The following is an 18,584-nucleotide window of genomic DNA, read 5'->3' on the forward strand; positions in this document are numbered from 1 at the left end:
AGGACACTAGCCGACTCTTCTCAGCCGATGACAGGTGCCACTTCCACGATGCGTACACCACCACATCATAGCGCTGGGAATGACTCTGCAACCGAGGACGACGATGACGACGACCCCTAGGCTTCTGCAAACAGTACAACCAGTGGAACTATTGGGCGCAGGACGAGATCGACATATCTCACCTAGGTGGTGCCCCGCTTGATACCTAAGGAGCCTCACAGGTACTAACAAAGGTAGTTTCTTTAAATACGTATGCTCCATGAACTAACGATTATAAAGAATTATAAGTAATCGTGCGTATCATATACTTGCAGGGTATGAGCCATACGCACCGTCGGCGTAACCATACCGACGTTGGCTACACTCCTAATATGTTGTCAACAAATCCAAAGAGACAGAGGCGTCCGAGGGATCCTTACACTCCTGGGTCTTAGTTTGTTAGGTCGAACTATTATTGGCGTCCGAAACTTACAAGCTAAGTTGGTTATGCTATGTCGAACTTATGCCAAACCAATGAAAATATTATGTGGCAGCTTATGAACTTGCGCACGGACTTCATTTATTTGCTTCATATTTGTTTCTATGTGTCGCAGCAGCACCGCCGTCATGATTAGCTTTCTTGGTATCCCAAGATACTATACAACAGATGAGCACCGAATAACAATTGAGGATCGCAACTTTATAGTTGCATTTCTATCTATTCTATGGAGCTGAAAAGATAGACAGAGAGGAGGAGGCCAGAAGTCAAAAGCATCTGATGAACTTCCACGATGAGTGCGTACATATATATCCTATGAGTTGTTAAGGAGCAACACCACGAGTCCACGAGTGTTTGTGATTGATTGATTCACCTATAATTAATGTGAGAGGCGTGTAAGGGGAACTCAAGATCGGTCATTATGGTGGTTAATATGGGCGGCCATTGAAAGGGAAAACACATAAAACATACATCTGAAACGCGTGAAACATCCGGTTGCAAAAGGCTCGTCAACACGGAGCTCGACGCCGCGCAGAGTTCGACGCCATGGAGTGACGGGATGGTCGCCGGTGCGAAGTTCATTGACGGCACAGGCCTCGGTAGTGGCCGCAATAGGTGGATGGGGGCGTGGCCGCGGTGAGTGGCGCAGTTCCAAGTACAAGGCACGATGGAGGCTGTAAACCGTCCAGGTAACGCCGCGCCATGCGCGGCCACCGATCTTGACGCGGCAGGCCCTGCTCCGTCAGCGGTCAGTGATTCCGGTCATCGCCACGTCAGCCCTATGCCGCGCGTGGCGCGACATAGGTATTTAGCCGCGCCAGTGCAATATGCGTGGCCAAAAGTGTTAGTTAAAAAAACCCGACCATATTAGATTTAAAATTAGTTTTCAACAAATATTAAAATTAGAAAAGAAATTCGCGAACGCTGACCTGTGACCAAACTGCTATTGCTGCAACCAAAAAAAACTGCTATTGCTAATTTTCTACCACTAGGTGAAAGTCGGAAGGACGGCAAGACCAGCAGAAACCAACGCTTGCTAAGGGGATTAGTCTGCGCACAGTGCCATGTGAACCATCGTGCTCAAGAGATAAGGCTGTCTTTAGTTCGCGAATTTTGAAAATTTGGCTACTGTATTACTTTCGTTTTTTTTAACAATTATTGTTCAATCATGGACTAATTAGGCTCAAAACGTTCGTCTCGTAATTTTCAATTAAATTGTATAATTAATTTTTTCGTCTATATTTAATACTCTATGCACGTATCGTAAGATTCGATGTAATAGGTACGTATTTTTTGAAAAAGTTTTTGGTACCAAAACAAGCAATAAGCAATTAGATAAGCGTCCATGTCAAGCTGGAGTGGGGTTTGATCCTGTCACGTCTTGACGCTTTCAATGTCAGAGAAAATTCACGCCACAGGCCTGCAACCACAGCCAGGAAATTCAGAGATGCGGTGCGTGTGACATGACGAATCCAGGATCAAATTCAGAGACCTGGTGCAAACTGGAAAGCCGCGCGTCGGCCGTCGGCTGGTGTGTGGGATCGGAACCACTGACCCGTGGGCCCTGCTCCCGCAGTGCTGCCTGCCGCGCGCGGAACACCACCCCCGGGCATAACCACCGGGGGCCGTCACGCCGCGCCGCGACGCGGACGCCTCTCCCTCCGCTTGCCGCCGCCTCGTGCTCGCGCGATCGGACGACGACTCCACCGCGCCAACCGATCTCCCCTCTCCTCTCTCCGACTCTCCCCGCGCCCGCGGCGAGAAATAAAAGAAATCCCCGACCCCGACACGCCACCCGCAAATCTCGCTCTCCCCGCCGCCGTCCCGCACGCCTCGGCCGCGCCGCACGCTCGCCCGCACGATCCCATGCCCCCCGCCGCTGCCGCCGCAGCGGGGCCCTCGCCTCGCAGGTGGCTCGCGGCGGCCGTCATCGCGCTCGCCTGTCTCCTCGTGCCGGCGGTCGCCAGGCCCGACAAGGAGATGCGGGAGAGGTTCTACGGGACGCTCGTCACCAACGGCACGCACAACGCCTCCGGGGACGGCAGCATCGCCGAGATGTTCGGCCGCGTGCTCGACAAGGAGTTCTCCGACAGCGACACGCCCGACGGTACGAATCTGGATCTGCGCCAGGCATTTGGGTTCGAGCTGGGTAGCAATGGCTCGGACAAGAGTTTGTCACAGCTTTGGGCTTCGGCATCTGCTGTACTGTAGCTACAGCTTTTATTATATCATTCAGTATTTTTTTTTGAATGACGATTTGTGCTTCTGTTCATCCTCTTGCAGCTCCCGACAAGAGTAGCTTCAACAACAGCGTATCAGATCATCAAGTAGGTGTGACTTTCCTCTTGCTTGCATGTGACCTATTGTTCTCCGATGACGTTTGCCGAAACTGCTGTGTAACCTTTACAATTATTAGTTTTTTCTTTTTCCCGAAGAACCACATTTGCATTTATTAGTAAGATGGGGCTTTTTTTGAAAAGTTCACCGTGAAAAGTTCACAAATGGTGAATGAACATCATGCATGTCTACTATTGCCCTAGATTGTCACCTACAAGAACTAGTAATGGGTAATCTAGTGAATAAATATGGAATAGTATTGTTGCTGCGAAAGTAGTTTCCAATGAAAGCAAAGAGGAGTTCCATTTAGGGAATGTTTCCAATGCACCTGCATAATTAGAATCTGCTTGGTGAATCAGTGACAAAAGTGAAGTGAAGTGCCTCAGCAACCTGCAGGGATTAGTGAGACAGTCAATAAAAGCGATAAATGACACCCTTGCTAATCACTAGATTTTTAGCTTCTCATATCAAGATACAGTGTTTCGATGGCACTTGCTCCTTTGCCGTATATATGTAGATGTCAGATTAGTTATATGTTTTATGCTTATTATGAAACTTTATATTTTGTAAGTGTGTTGTTCTGCCGAGGTAACTCGATGTATGTGAATTTTCCCCAGCCTCCCGTTATATCATTTGGGTATAGCTTTGCTTCTTGTGTTGTGTTGAAATTACTAATATCTCGTGATCTGATTTACCCTGAGTATTTAACTGTGGAATTGCAAGGATAGAAACAGCTCACTTTAAAAAAAAAAATGGACATGAAAATTTAGAAAACGTTGTTTTTGGCTGCTAGATTTTTTTTTCTTTCAGTGTGGTTTGCTATAAACAAAATAGTAATTTGTTTTTTGCTCAGGCTGTTCTGGAGACGGTAGCTGTCATTACACATGACAAGAAGAAGAATGATTCACAGCATGCTAAGTATGGCCAGAATTTGAACAACATCATCTGTCGAACTTGCTATATCTGTAGCACCATTCTGTATCAACTTTCTGACTTACACACCGGTTCTGGTGCAGTTCCCCAAAACCTTTCCAAATAGGTGACATGTTTGGAGGCCAGGATGAGACCTCTGATGACTTGGAAACTGTGATAGATAAGGAGGTGTGTAAATTCACTTAACATCATATGATTGGTTTGGTAGCTGCTTACTGAAGGCGTTAACTTTGCACAGGATAATGTTTTTGTGATGTCAAATCGTAAAACAAAGTATCCAACTCTTCAACTAGATTTACGGTCAGCTGCTCCCCACCCCCCCCCCTTCATACCTTCACCTGTATGTGCCCATATGTAATCTCCTATGGCCCCATAACTCGTTATATACAATTTCTCAATGCAGATTGATTAAAGATCTGGTAATTATAATCGTTTCAGCTACTGGTGGTGGTATCATATTCTCTTGTATGGGGCAGCCGGTCAGTAATTTTGAGATATTTTTGTACTTAAGTACTTAACTTCTTACATATTCGGTAGGCATGATATATGTTATTCTTCCAGGTTATCGTTGGTTACCTACTTGCTGGTTCTCTAGTTGGACCTGGGGGGTTGAACTTTATCAATGAAATGGTGCAGGTAACATGATCATTAACAGCTTACAATACAAATTGCACTTTTGTCCCTTTTTCTTTCTTACTTTTCTCCCTTTTCTATTATATATGCCCATCAAAGGGTTAGTATAGACTTTGAAAGGACAAGACTCATAATTTGGTTAAACTTAAAGGAGCATGGCCCAGACAATTTTCTTACTCTTAAATCATACTCACCAGAAGATTAATTCCATTTGGCAAATTGAAGTCACATACTTATCAGAATTATTGTGTTCAACTACAGGTGGAGACTTTTGCTCAATTTGGTGTAGTGTTTCTTCTTTTTGCTCTTGGTCTCGAGTTTTCACTGACTAAGGTACTAAAAAAATCTCTGGATGTTGTCTTGAGTCCAATATATCTCTTTCCAAAGTATTTTTGACAAGTGTACATGTCAAAAGGTTTCCTTACTGTGCCTGTCATTTCTATCAGTTGAAAGTCGTTGGTCCTGTTGCTGTACTTGGAGGTCTGCTTCAGATTGCTCTGTTCATGTTCTTATGTGGTCTCACTGCAGCGGTATATGCGTCTATCAAGCTTTAAATTGTCTTTCTTGTTTCTTGGATACATGTTGGATGTTGCACTGTAATAGAAGAACTGCTCTCCTAAAATTAATTTGCAATTTTTCCAGTTGTGTGGTGCTAAATCATCCGAAGGAGTGTTTGTTGGTGCCTTCTTGTCTATGTCATCTACTGCAGTGGTAAGTATATTTGTTCAATGTGGCTGTCATTTTAAATGCACCCTCTGTTTCAAATTGTAAGTCATTTTAGTTTTGTTCTAAGTCAAACTACTCTAACTTTGACCAAGTTTATAGACAAATATGTTAACATTTACAAAACCGAATAAAAGTATCATTAATGCATGTTTCAATTTTGATTTTAGTAAGGTTATTTTGATGTGTGCTAGATGTTGATCCATTCTCCTATAAACATGGTATGCTGGTCAAACTTAGACTAGTTTGACTAAGAACAAAATTAAAACAACCCACAATTTACTATTACAATTTGATTGGGCATTTCAGCTGAAGAATGGAGTAGGTGGAATATTTTTGGGCATGTTCCAATTATATGAATAGTCTGGCAAATTGTTTTCAGACATTAGTTAAGAATTTTGAGGATCTTCAATCTGTTACCATTTTTCTAGGTTTCGAAGTTTTTAGTGGAAAAAGGTAGTACAAACACGCTTCATGGTCAAGTTACAATTGGAACACTAATACTTCAGGTGAGGACTCTCATCCAATTCTTTCATATATTTTCTCATCTATTGTTATGATCTGGGAAAAAATATTGGTTTTGTTTGAAAAACTGATATTGGAATCTTTAACTCATGTAGTAGGGTAAACCTCTCTCTTATTTGGATATTAGATTATTCTGTAGAGCTTAAGAAAATACATGGAGGGTGAACTTAACATTTAGTACATGGCCAAGTTAACTAGTATTTGAGCAGTGAAAGAAATTGTACTTAATGTTTCTTGGTATGGTAAGATCCCTTTAAGGGAAGCAGGTTCTATGGGCTAGTGGTATAACTGCTTGCGATTAAGATTCAGTGATGTCATCTGTGTTTCGTGTCTCCCTTACTCCAGGATTGTGCAGTTGGCCTGCTGTTTGCTCTCCTTCCTGTTCTTGGAGGTGCTAGTGGCATTTTTGGAGGAGTGATGTCAATGGCGAAACTGTAAGAATATTACCATGTCATAAAAATATATCTGACTGCTTTTCTTTTGTCTCGAGTCATGTCATGAAATGTTTTGCATGTGCAGGTTGCTTGTGCTATCCATATTTGTAGCTGTTACATATATGATGACATGGTCAATTGTTCCCCGATTCTTAAAATTGATGATTCAGTTATCTTCACAGGTTAGGCCAATTGTGATGCTCCTCTTTGTTCTAGCTCTGAGTTTGGCTTTTCTTTGCATAGATCCTTAATGATGCTTTTGGCAGCTTGGTGCTGCATTACTTTTTTACTCGTTTTCCTTAAGTGGTTATCTTTTCTTTTCACACTCTTGTGCGGAAGAGGTTATTATAAAGATAATTATTTGCAAAATCAATTTGTCTCCACTCTGTCTTGTTACAAGAAATGCATGTTCTTTATGCTGCAAAACCTTTTTGTTTTAGAAAATATAAAAAAACTTGGCTACATCATATTGTTCTTTACTGTTTGGCGAGCACATCTGGGTATGCAAAGCATAAACTGAAACTAGACTTGTTTGCATATTATTTCGTTATTTCACAAATGAGATAAAATGGGGGATACCTTTTCTCCAAGCTACTACATGTCCTCCATATGATGTCCTGCTGAACATTTTTCAGATGTACCTGCCTTTTCCCCCCCTCACTTCCTAATGCTCTTTTAATATTTGCAGACAAATGAACTCTACCAATTGGCCTCCGTTGCATTTTGCTTACTTCTAGCCTGGGTAATTTTTTTTCTTGTTTCATTTATTAAAGTATATTCTGTTATTGCTCCAGTATGACTTTTGAGGTATATAAGCGCAATGTGACAAATGGCAATAGTGTCAAATGCTTGCCTGTGCACTGGTATAGCATAGAGTGTTCTCATGAAGCATGAAATTGAGATGGCAATGATTTCTTCACTTTATCTTCTAAACTCATGTTGTTATCACAACTTTGGTGGCTGCTCATATTTGGCATTGAGACAACTAAGTCAGGAATTGAATAATGACCGCAGCATTGTGAGAGCTAAGAATAAATAATGTTTTATTTTTCCCTGTATGAAGGAATTGGTTCATTATGCATGAGACAACTATAGAGATAAACCCATGCTAGTTTAGGGTGAATCTGACATGAGAGGGGCAACTGTTAGTATAATGCTTTTATTTTCTTTCATTTTTCTCTTGAGATATTTCAAAATTCCATCAGCATCCATACAAGTACAACATTAACCATGTAGACTGACGTCGTAATTTTGGATTTGCCAGTGCAGTGACTATTGTGGATTGAGTCTTGAATTGGGGTCATTCCTTGCTGGCGTTATGATATCAACCACAGATTTTGCTCATCATACTTTGGAGCAGGTGCTATTCTGAATCCATCTCACGTTGTACTTTGGTGTGACTAGTTGACATTACTGGAAGTCCGGAAATCAACTGTTTCTTTGTTTTTTCTCTTTCCCTTTACATCAATAGGAGTTAGGCTGCTTTGGAAGGAATGCACTTATGTTATTACTTTGCTTGATCTTGGTTTAGCATGCTTTAAGGACATTTCATTTTAGTAAAGTTGAACTCTCTCTATATATAACTAACTTTTCTCCTTTATTTTAAGGTCGAAGCCATTCGCAATCTGTTTGCAGCGCTCTTCCTTGCAAGTATTGGAATGCTCATACATGTTAAGTTCTTGTGGAATCATGTTGACATATTACTTGCAGCTGTTATACTGGTTATAATAGTAAAGAGTATTGTCGTAACTATTGTTGTAAAGGTATTTGGATACAGCATCAGAACAGCTTTTGTTGTAAGTATCTTCCGTTGGTGGTTCTCCATCAGTTTTTCACCAATCTTGAAATGTATACTCACACTTTCCTTCTTATTTGGTCAAGGTTGGGCTGTCCTTAGCTCAGATAGGAGAGTTTGCTTTTGTGCTTTTGAGCCGTGCCTCCCATCTCCATCTTGTTGGGGTAAATTAACCTATCTTTTTCATGTGTTTCTTTTAAACATATGTTCATATTTTAGAACAACTCCAGATTGCCACACATTCATGGTTACAATTTCTTAACTGTTTAAAATTATTTTTCAGGGGAAAATGTATCTACTATTACTGGGAACAACTGCCCTTAGCTTGGTAATTACCTTTTTTGTCTTATATTGTGGGCCTTAGCTGTTAGGTATACATCTCTCACTTTTCTGTTCATTGTTGCAGGTAACAACTCCTCTCATTTTCAAACTAATTCCTGTGGTAATGCACCTTGGCATCCTTATGCGTTGGTTCCCCTCGGAAAACAGTATGCAGAGTGAGGTATCCTTTACTACCCTCTTTGCTGATTTTATTCAAAGCTTGACTTATTGACATTGTTGGCTGTAGTGGTAAAGGCGTAACGCCTTGTTCAAATTTCATGATCTAGAATCTTTGACATGTTAGGTTTTGAAGAAGTGTCAAAGACAAACTACTTAGTGAAATATCACATTTGTGTTTTTCTTTTGTTAATCGGTTGAGGTACCTTATATGCCATTCCAGTTCTTTTTCTTATGTACACTTGAATCTGAAAATAGAAGTTTCTTCTTCAATGAAAACTGGGATCACTCTTAATGGCTACTTATCAATATATATAAATCTTTAAATAGTAGAGCCAACCCCATTTGTTCAATTGGTATTAGAAAAGCTTGTCCAACATCGGTTGAGGTGGTTTGGCCATGTCCAAAGGAGACCTCCAGAGGCACCAGTGCATTGTGGAGTCATAATATGAGAGGTAGAGGAAGGCCAAAATTGACATGGGGGGAGGCAATAGAAAGAGATTTAAAAGCTTGGGATATACCTAGAGATCTATGTTTGAATAGGAGCGCTTGAAAAGCAGCTATTGAAGTGCCTGAACCGTGACTTGGGACTCTTGTGGGTTTCAACTCTAGCCTACCCCAACTTGCTTGGGACTGAAAGGCTATGTTGTTGTTGTTGTTATTGTTGTTGTTGTTGAGTTGTTATAACTCCATACCTGATCATATTTCAGCTTCCATTACAGGATAAAGCGGTTGTGCTTGAAGCTCACAACAGATCACTCTAATTGCCTAGCTACAACATTCTTTTGACTGACAGTGATTTATTTGTGCATCGACTCTTTGCACATGCCATGAATACATTGGAGAAACAATTACACACCAATCCCCTTTTGCGGCGATATGGTAACACGAAGGGATGGGCAAAGTTAACAGCTTGGCCAGCCGTGGGGCTCTCCGTATAGCATTCTTTTTATTGGAATTTCGAGTTGTACATACTGTACATGTCGTCAAAGTAGCATACAAGGGATCTGCCCATATGAGGAAGGAGCTGACGGCCCTTGGTTTTGTATCATTGTTGCCAACTCGATCAGTCTAGGAAACTAGGTAGGGATTTTGGTACCTTGTGCTCAAATGTACAATTATTGTCGGAAGATGACGGGAAAGTTGTATGTTATGTATTTGCTCTGTTCTTGTGACGACCAATTGACCATGGACACATGAACACATCCATCATGCTATGGTAAAGTGTTGTTCACCGTATCGATTATTAACTCTGTTTGTACTGCCATTTGTGTGGCGAACATTGTTTGCTGGAGGACAGCTTGTTAGCATCGTCCTTTGGCGCGTACCGTTTGTCGTATCCATCGGACAAGGGCAAAGGCAAGGACTGGAGGGGGTGGTTGCCATGACTCTGGATGTATGATATATGATCCTGGGTAACGCTGGCTCGTGATCCAAAGTTGCTGCGGCCATTAAACCGACTTGGTCTAGCTGGAGAACAACTGGATTGAGGTAATGGCATTTTGACGCTTTGTGGTTGCTTCGGTTCAGCGGGTGCTGCCGGACACACATGCACAGCGAGTCAGTGAGCGTGCCTGGGCTTTTTGCTGCTGGGAGCTATTGGCCAGGGGCCCAGGAGCTTTGGGCGGCCATGGTGCGATCCGAATATGCGACAGCGACGCGTGATCTCGAATTCTTCTATTCAGGTAACCATTTGTTCGGTAGTAAGAATCGAATCACGATTTCGTATTTTCCATCATTGGGTTGAGGATGACTGGAATCATAAAAAAAGTTGAAACTATTTAAAATATTAAAGAATTCTTAATATAAGCTAGAATAGCTCAGTTGGTTAGATTGTATGGCCCTTTATTAATCATAAGGTCGGAGGTTCAAGCCCTCCTTCTAGTGATTTGATTTTCATTACACCAAACTGACCTTTTCTTTTGACAACATACACCAAACTGACTTTGAAATTTTTTTGGCATGTCACTAAACTGTTTTTGGAATATTTTTGGCATGTCACTAAACAGTTCCATATTTTTCATTTCACCAAACTATTTTTGAATTTTCTATTGTCATGACACTAAACAGTTCCATTTCTTCTGAATTAGCTCTACCTTTCATTTCACCAAACTATCTTTGGATTGGCATGTCACTAAACAGTTCCATATTTTTCATTTCACCAAACTATTTTTGGAATTTCTTTTGGCATGTCACTAAACAGTTCCATTTCTTCTGAATTAGCTCTACCTTTTCATTTCACCAAACTATTTTTGGAATTCTTTTGGCATGTCACTAAACAGTTCCATTTCTTCCGAATTAGCTCTACCTTTTAAGCATAGAGTTATTGCTCTCTCTTTTTGTATTTCACCAAACAGTTCCTTTTTTTTAATTTCACCAAACGGTCCCATTGTTTTTATGTATCTCCATCTCGAGAGATTAGAGCCGCCTTTTATGCATGGTCTTCGAGATGGTGTAACAAAAGTTCACTAGTTTCACATGAACTCTAATACATGGTCTTTGAGATGGTGTAACAAAAGTTTACTAGTTTCACATGAACTCTAATACATAGTCTTAGATGGTGTGACAAAAGTTCACTAGTTTCACATTCAATACCTACTACCTCCATGTTGTCGGAAAAAAAAACCCCTACTACCTCATGCCACATGAATGAATGATAAGATGGACCAACAATGGATCATTTCTTTCAAATCTGTTGTACAAAGAAAAATGCAGTGTGTCTCTTGCACACCGTTTAATTTCAAAAAAAAAGAGAGAGATTTTCACGAGAAGACAGTAGAACACCAGTCACCCGACAGCTAGGCTTTCTACTTGCGAACACCCCACTTTGACATGCTTCCTCCATTATGGTCTCACATGCATTCTGTACCGTTTGGCCATGTGCAGCTAAGAACACACGATGAAGAGCTTCTTCATGAGCTCCTGAAACATCAGACAAAGCAAGAGCAGGGGCAAAGCACTGTCATTAGCGAAAGCAGTTGTGGTGTCTGCATCACACACTGACAATAATACAATAATAAAAACAACGTCTGCTCGCCAATGAGAAGATGCATCCGTGGCTTGCCTGTTGCCTCAACGGCAGTGCAGCAGATGTAATGGGCCCCATTCCCACAACGATATGATATGAATTTGTCTGAATATGCTGTAGTGATGTGATACTTTTTGTATTGTTAACTAATTGATGCTAACTAACTTTACAAATTCTCAAGCTTGTCTCTGACTATTAAATGAAGGGCAAGGTTGTTTCAGATTTACTGATGCAGACGTAAAGAAATATGAAAGTGAATGGTAGTAGAGAATTACCACGGAGGAGAGGCTCTTCTTCCCGACGTCAACCGGCAGAGCTTGTCCGCACCTCAGTCTCCGGCTGAGCACCATAAGCTCCTCCAGTGTCGTCGCCGCGCTCCTCGGAGGGCTCCATGGATTGCTCTTGTTCAGCTGGTCCTCGTCATTGGCCACCTCCCAGCTCTTCTCTGAAGGCGCCCGGGGAAACTGAAACTGAAACTCCTGGTCCTGTGCTGAAGTATCACCACTGGAGTGGCTGTAGTCTTCTGACTCTGAAAACGAGAACCAGCCATCACGACGGCCGGAGGAGCCATCTGCCCATGCTGCAGCACCAGAGGTATCGCTGCTGTCTGGAAAACCAAATGCTTCCAGCTCAAAACCAAGCGAGTATTCCTCCTCGCTCTCGACCACAAATGGGTTCAGTGAGCGGGAAGATGCTGAAAAGCCACCATGATCCCGGGGAAGCACATGGAAGGGAGATGGTTCCTGCAGAGGCTTCCCAGGCTTTTCTTCCCACTGGAATGGCACGCTCACAACAAGCTTTGTCGGGGTCGGGGATGGGCATGCGAACGCTACTGGCACTGGCTTGGAGATGACCCAGTCCCTCTTCGGTGCACCGGGCTTCACCTCCCAGAGAAATGGGACTGAAATCTGCTGCTTGACGCATTCCCGAGGGTTGAATTCGGGCAGCTCAAGCTCCCCATCCATTTTTCAGATATTTGGTTTGGAATTTGGAGATGAAATTTGTGCAGTGTTGCTGCATCTTGCCTGCACTGCTGATATATGTAGGAGAGAACTTGTGGGTTAGATGAGCTGCTCCTGCATCACACTGCTCTTGTTCAACTGTTCCTTTGCTATGCCTGCAATACAATTAGACAGTACCAACTCCTCTTTAAGCTCAGACCATGAAGAAAAATGGTCTTCAGATCTCAGCAACTGCTCTTGCATTTGCAAAAATTTTTTACATAGGTTCAGCTTAGAAAGAGCCTTACATAGACCGAAAACCAAAAGGATAAAATCACAGACATGGATTTGGTAATTTGACCAAAACAATCACTTATTCAGCAATAAATCTAAATACAATTTACAAATGAAGCTGTGCCACAGTAAAGAATAAAAAAAAAAGAATGTGACCTTCATCTGTAGAAAAATCAGAAAACACTTTTCCTGTTAACATCCTATTCTGCTACTATGTTCTGACAGCAGAAGATCAAGAGCTAATTCTAACGGACTCCAAGAACTGTACCACTTCTGCCATGCTAGGTCGGCTTGATGGTGTATTGGAAGTGCATACCAGACCCAATTTGAGAACTTGAACCAATTCAGCTTCAACAAATCCCCTCAGGCTTCGATCAAAGCAGTCCGATGCGGTTCCATCCTCCAATATCTCTCTTACATAATCACGGAGAACCACAGCTGTAGCCACCCCAGGGCTGTCCACAGGTTTCCGCCCTGTCACAATCTCAAGCAAAACCACCCCAAAGCTAAATACATCACTCTTGTCGCTATATCTCAAAGTCGGAGATGCCAGCTCTGGTGCAATGTACCCAATTGCAGTGTGAATTCTACTCAATTCAATGCTTCCTAGTATTGGCAACAGCTTCGCCAATCCATAATCAGATAGCTTAGCTTCATATTTCCCATCCAACATAATGTTGGAGGACTTGATGTTGAGATGCAGGATCTGTGGCCGGCAATCATGGTGGAGGTAAGCAAGTGCACGGGCCGCTCCAAGTGCAATGTTGAACCTCCGCTCCCAAAACAGTTCACCTCCAGTACCTCTGCTGCTGCTCTCAGAGAAAGCATGAGGACGGTTACCGTGGAGGTGGTCGTACAAGCTCCCGTTGGCCATAAATTCTGAGAGAAGCAACTGCATCGAGTATGACCAGTAGTAACCCTGAAAAGCAACCAGATTGGGGTGGCTAAGGTTACCAAGCTGGCTCATCTCATGCTCAAACTCATCTTGGCCTCTCACCCTCCCTAGTGTCTCCAGTTTCTTCACAGCAATGGATAGGCCGTTTTCAAAAGTAGCCTTGTACACTGTACCAATTGATCCACCACCAATGAGACAGTCTTTATCAAGTAACGCCTTAATTCCAGTTTCCCAATCTTCGTACCTTGAAGGCAAGCTCTTGCTGAAAAGCACCAATTTTCCAATGATGGCATTTGAGCCTGGAGATGCAATTGGGGGAGTGCTCTCAGACACAAGAACTTCTTCCTCTTCCTTACTGTCCTCTTCTGTACTCTTACGTGTATAAGCCTTGTTGTTTAACGCACAAACAATGCATATTCCAATAAGTATGAGGGCTGCAGCAACAATGGCGATTATGACAGGCACACCCAATCGTTTGCGGTGCTTCGTCCCAGTCCCACAGATATTGGGCAATGGAGAGCCACATAGTAACTGGTTACCCATGTATGCAGTGTAATCAAATTTCTGCAAGACTGGCTCAGAAGGGATCATGCCAGATAGGTTATTGAAGGACACGTTGAAATGTGTCAGGTTAGAGAGGTTCCCAAGCTCTGGAGGGATTGACCCAGTCAGTTGATTCTCCGAGAGGTCTAGAAGAACAAGGTTTGTGAGCTGCCCAAGTGTGACCGGAATGCCGCCATCAAGCTGGTTCCTGTGGAGATCAAGCATCTTGAGGTAGGTTAAGTTGTTGAGTGTGCCTGGGATAACTCCTTGCAGTTTGTTGCCGGACAGGTTCCTGTGTTGATTTAATTTCGCTACTAGTCAGTACATGGAAACACTGTTACCAGAAGCGAATTGCAGCAGTGCGAGTACTGAACAAACACTTACAGTTCAAGCAAGAATCGGCACTGGTTGAGGGATCCTGGAATCTCTCCTGTGAGAGCAAGGCCCGCGAGGTCGAGTGTGACAAGCATCTCAATCCCACCAAGCTCAGCTGGAATCGAGCCAGAAATGTGAGGATTGCCCGCGAGCCGGAGAACGGAGAGCGACCGCAGTGTCCCAATCACAGCCGGTACAGCTCCAGTAAGAGCATTCGCCCCCAAATCCAAAACCCTCAGGTCGCGGCAATTCACCACGCTCTCCGGCACTGGCCCCGTGAGCCGGTTGCCGGACGCGTCCAAGTATGAGAATTTGGTGCCGCAGGTTGCAATGCTGGGGATTTCGCCGTCAAAGGCGTTGGAGGAGACATTGAAGTAGGTGATGTTTACCGAGCCAAGAAGCGCAAAGGGCGGGGCTCCGGAGAAGTTGTTGCTGCCGACGTCGAAGAGGTCAATGCTGCCGCAGGAGGTGAGCTTGCCGGCTATGTCCCCGGAGAGAGCGTTGCTCCGGACGGAGATGTAGTTCATCTCCGGCGGCGCGCAGACCCGGTCGGGGAACTCGCCGGAGAGGCGGTTGTAGGAGAAGTCGAAGCCGGCGAGGCGCGAGCAGTTGGCAATGCCGGGCGGGACTGGGCCCGTGAGGTCGTTGTGCGCGAGCGAGACGTAGCGGAGGCGGAGGCAGGTGTCGAAGAGCGCGGCGGGGATCCCGCCGGCGAAGCGGTTGTAGGAGAGGTCGAGCAGGCGGAGCCACGGGAAGGCGCCGAGGAACGGCGGGATCTCGCCGTCGAGCGCGTTCCGGCTGAGGTTGAGCTTGCGGAGCGCGGGCGCGAGCGCGCGGAAGCTGGAGGGGACGCCGCCCGTGAGGGCGTTGCCGAAGAGCGAGACGGACTCGAGCGCCGGGAGGCGCGCGAGGGAAGGCGTGAGCGTGCCCGCCAGCCCCGCGCCGTGGATGCGCAGCCGCGTCACGGCGCCCGTGGACGCGTCGCAGGTCACCCCGACGAAGCCGCAGGGGTCCCCCGTGGGCGTCCACGTCGCCAGCACGCCCCCCGGGTCCGCCGTCACCGCCGCCTTGAAGTCCAGCAGCGCCCGCCGCTCCGCGTCCGTCGCCGCGCCGGCGCGGTGGCACTGGCAATGCAGCACCAGCAGCGCGGCCAGAAGAACCGCCGCCGAAGCGGCAGGCGTGGCCTGGGAGCGGCGCGTCATCGGGACAGGGACAGGCCGCGCTGTGCCACCGCACGCAGCCGCAGCGGCAGCAGCGGCATTAGCATGACCAGCTCGGCTGCGGTGGCCGCTGGTAGTAGGCGGAGGAGTAGTAGTTTAAGCAGCCGTTAACTGGCAACCACGGCGCCGAGTAAAGGACTAGCGAGTAGGTGGCGGTGGGTGGCGTGCGTTATGGATGATGCGGCCGCGGGCGTCCGGTACTCCGGTACCAGTTCCGCACCACGCCAATCGTCCAAGCGAGCGGCCGCCTCGCTAGCCAGCCGCTACGCAGGCCTAGTTCTCGTGTCCGCGTGGGACGTTTTGCCTTGACGTTGTCGCGAACCAACCGGATGTGCGTTCGCCCGGCGGTCCGGGGCAGGTCGGGTCGGGACTCGTGAGGAATTCAGCCGAGGGATCGGATCGCGGGTGGCCGTAGCGCGGGCCGGCATCTACACGTGAATTCTAGGCGAAACGCTTGGCTTTTGGGAGGTCAGGTCAGCGGGGGCAGTCGACGGCACAAAAAAGGGGAGTGCGTGGCTTTCCGGGCTGGGGATCCGCCCGCCGCCCGGCCCGGCGTGATCGGAGCATTTCCGTTCAGATCAGGGGGGGAGCCAGCGGCACAGTTTGGCGCGGCCGCGTGGGCGGGAACGGCGAGTTTTGCCAGTTTGCCTCCTCCAAGGCCGCCGTCCGCCGCCCGGGACGCTGTTTCTGCGGTTGGGTCATGGCATTGGCACTTGGCAGTGGCAGCCGGGATCCGGCACGGCGAGGTGCCCGTTACGTGCGCCTACGGGCCAGAATGGACTCCATTCAAGGCCGTGCCTCGTACAGACTACGGAGGCGCGTGTCTCCCATGAATACGACTACGTCACTCACGCCACGCGCGTGCAGTCGTGCATCGTCCCTATCGTCCTGGGCACCGTACCTGTACTGATGCACGCCGGTTGCGGTGGGTGAGCGACGGGAGGCGGCGCACGACCGGAGGACTGACTGCGGTTGATGAGAATTGAGAAACCAACTGTTGTCCTGCAGGCTCAACCGCCGGAGCCCGCCACCAAATTGTTCTTTTGGCCAAGTCAAATAGGCGATTTGGAGCACCGTAGCACGCCTGTTGTGCTCCTTTTTAGCAATGCGTCTTGCAGTTGGTGTGCCTTTTTGTTGGCAATGATTCGTTAAGAGTTCATGATCATAGACGTGCTTGCCGGTGCCAGATGATGTCGCGCCATTGTCATATCTTTGTGAATTGTGACCGAGGTTCCGCTAGCAAAGATAAAATAAAGATCAAATGCAGAGGTCTCTCTGTCAAAGTTTTACGCCTTGACAGTAAAGGTCCTTAATTATAAGTGCCAAAGAAAAGTGCCGAAAATGAAAAGAAGCGCGTGGATACAAACTGCTATTGCCACATGATATACTCTATAATGATCTAAGAAAATTACCTTGGCCAAGATTTTCCCCCCTTTCTTTTTTTATGTTCTATTTCCGAAATTTATTTGTTTTTTAACCTTGGTTAATCAAATATCCGCTTGTCTTGGCTGTTCGTTATTCAATATTTTTCAGCTTTCGAGTTGTTGTCTTTGTTTGATTTTACCTTTTTCCCAAACATAAAGAGCTTTAGTTGGTCCAATTGTTCTAAATATATCTTTTTTGTGTGTGTATTTCAGTGTTCGGAACTCCTGATGATACAGAGTTTTCTCTTGATAATACAATTTTGATGCTAGTGGAATAAATTTGATGTGCTCATAATATAACTCACTGTGATAGAAGTGAAACATTATTTACTTATATGGATATATATTCTTTTTTAATTGTTTGTTTTATTTTATTTTATAGTCTCACATGCATAGAGAAACAAAATAGGATGCATGTGACAGCATACAAAAATTATCACAACAAAAATATGGAGTATTTAGACAACTTTGACATGCTTATTGTAGAATATCATGAATATAATAGTAGAGACTAGAGACTAATGGAAGGCTGAGGTGGCCATGTGAGCTGCCCGCCTGCCACTGCTAAAAGAGAGGATGACCTTTTCAAATCAAAACAAAATAAAAAGAGAGGATGGCCTGACTTGGGCCTTCAATCAGCCTGTTCGGGAGGTTGTATCGTATCGTGGATTATTTACTGCTGGCTGGGTTGGTGTGAGAGAAAAACACTGTTCCCGGCTGAAAATTTACGATCGTTTATGAGCAAGCGAACAGGCAGAATGTTTTTATGGGTTGGCTCAGCTATTAGCTTAAGTCTAAGGTGGGTGGGCGGAGGCCCCTTTACCCTCCACCTAGATATAGATGCAAAAAAGAGACACTTCGCCTATGACTTTGTTTAATAAATGAATCTGATCCTGTGTTTTTTCTAATTACAGCATAGGCGTAGATGATTATTATAAAACACGCACTAATAGCGACCAGTATTGGATTTTAATTAGGCCTCATCTATTTTTAATTCAATTAAATCAAATATTCTGAGACCCCCATTATATAAATATTAGGTGCTTTAAGTGACGTTCTGGTTTAGGGATGACGTGGGACAAGATAGGACGGTTCTCTTTTTTTATGGGGTTTGGTTGGGAGTCAAGCGGGATAAAGACATCGTTCATAATGAATATTCGCTTTATATTTGGGGAAGCTCCATCCATAGAAATTTTTTAGATTTGCGTGGATGGAAAGAGGTGCGGGTCAACTAGGATTTTGTGGTGAAAACCATACTATGCCGTTGGCCAACTTTGACGACAGTGACGCCCATAGGCGCCGTTCTCCTCCATGAAGGTGTTGCCGTGGCAAGTCCTCCCCTCCCTTCTATCGTGTCTAGGTGAAAACTTTCCTCATCTTCGGACAGCAAAAGGCAACATCTCACGTCGCGTCCTCTTTGCAGGTGCTACTTTGGATAACATGCTATGTGCGCGCGTTGATTGTCGATGGACCTGTGTTGGCTTGTGGACATGGTGGATGTGTCTTCC

At 45.1% G+C, this 18,584-nt stretch overlaps 3 protein-coding genes across 4 annotated transcripts; 1 reads left to right on the plus strand and 2 right to left on the minus strand.

Annotated features, from left to right (window-relative positions):
* Window positions 1–1,999: 1,999 nt before the first annotated feature.
* LOC136450001 (K(+) efflux antiporter 5-like) lies at window positions 2,000–9,595 on the plus strand. Of its 2 annotated transcripts, none has more exons than XM_066450255.1 (20): window positions 2,000–2,585; window positions 2,762–2,805; window positions 3,669–3,733; window positions 3,832–3,916; window positions 3,987–4,048; window positions 4,152–4,227; window positions 4,310–4,384; window positions 4,643–4,714; window positions 4,828–4,911; window positions 5,024–5,092; window positions 5,536–5,613; window positions 5,975–6,063; window positions 6,149–6,245; window positions 6,752–6,805; window positions 7,328–7,423; window positions 7,671–7,859; window positions 7,945–8,022; window positions 8,142–8,186; window positions 8,265–8,360; window positions 9,067–9,595. In XM_066450255.1, the coding sequence occupies exons 1-20, from the start codon at window positions 2,345–2,347 to the stop codon at window positions 9,118–9,120; spliced, it is 1,749 nt and encodes a 582-aa protein (XP_066306352.1). In that variant the 5' UTR covers window positions 2,000–2,344; the 3' UTR covers window positions 9,121–9,595. The 2 variants fall into 2 exon arrangements, with proteins under 2 accessions (XP_066306352.1, XP_066306355.1); XM_066450258.1 differs by having other exon boundaries at window positions 2,001–2,585; window positions 9,079–9,595.
* Window positions 9,596–11,059: 1,464 nt separating this feature from the next.
* LOC136450015 (uncharacterized) lies at window positions 11,060–12,349 on the minus strand. Its single transcript, XM_066450268.1, has 2 exons — window positions 11,660–12,349; window positions 11,060–11,278 (listed from the first exon to the last, which is right to left on the minus strand). The coding sequence occupies exons 1-2, from the start codon at window positions 12,347–12,349 to the stop codon at window positions 11,243–11,245; spliced, it is 726 nt and encodes a 241-aa protein (XP_066306365.1). The 3' UTR covers window positions 11,060–11,242.
* Window positions 12,350–12,460: 111 nt separating this feature from the next.
* LOC136508923 (probable LRR receptor-like serine/threonine-protein kinase At1g12460) lies at window positions 12,461–15,772 on the minus strand. The gene is made up of 2 exons (XM_066503704.1): window positions 14,442–15,772; window positions 12,461–14,349 (listed from the first exon to the last, which is right to left on the minus strand). Exons 1-2 carry the CDS (start codon window positions 15,632–15,634, stop codon window positions 12,852–12,854), a joined length of 2,691 nt encoding a protein of 896 aa, XP_066359801.1. The 5' UTR covers window positions 15,635–15,772; the 3' UTR covers window positions 12,461–12,851.
* Between the last annotated feature and the right edge of the window lie 2,812 nt (window positions 15,773–18,584).

The sequence above is a fragment of the Miscanthus floridulus genome, chromosome 1 (assembly GCF_019320115.1).
Source record: "Miscanthus floridulus cultivar M001 chromosome 1, ASM1932011v1, whole genome shotgun sequence".
NCBI classification, from domain to species: domain Eukaryota; kingdom Viridiplantae; phylum Streptophyta; class Magnoliopsida; order Poales; family Poaceae; genus Miscanthus; species Miscanthus floridulus.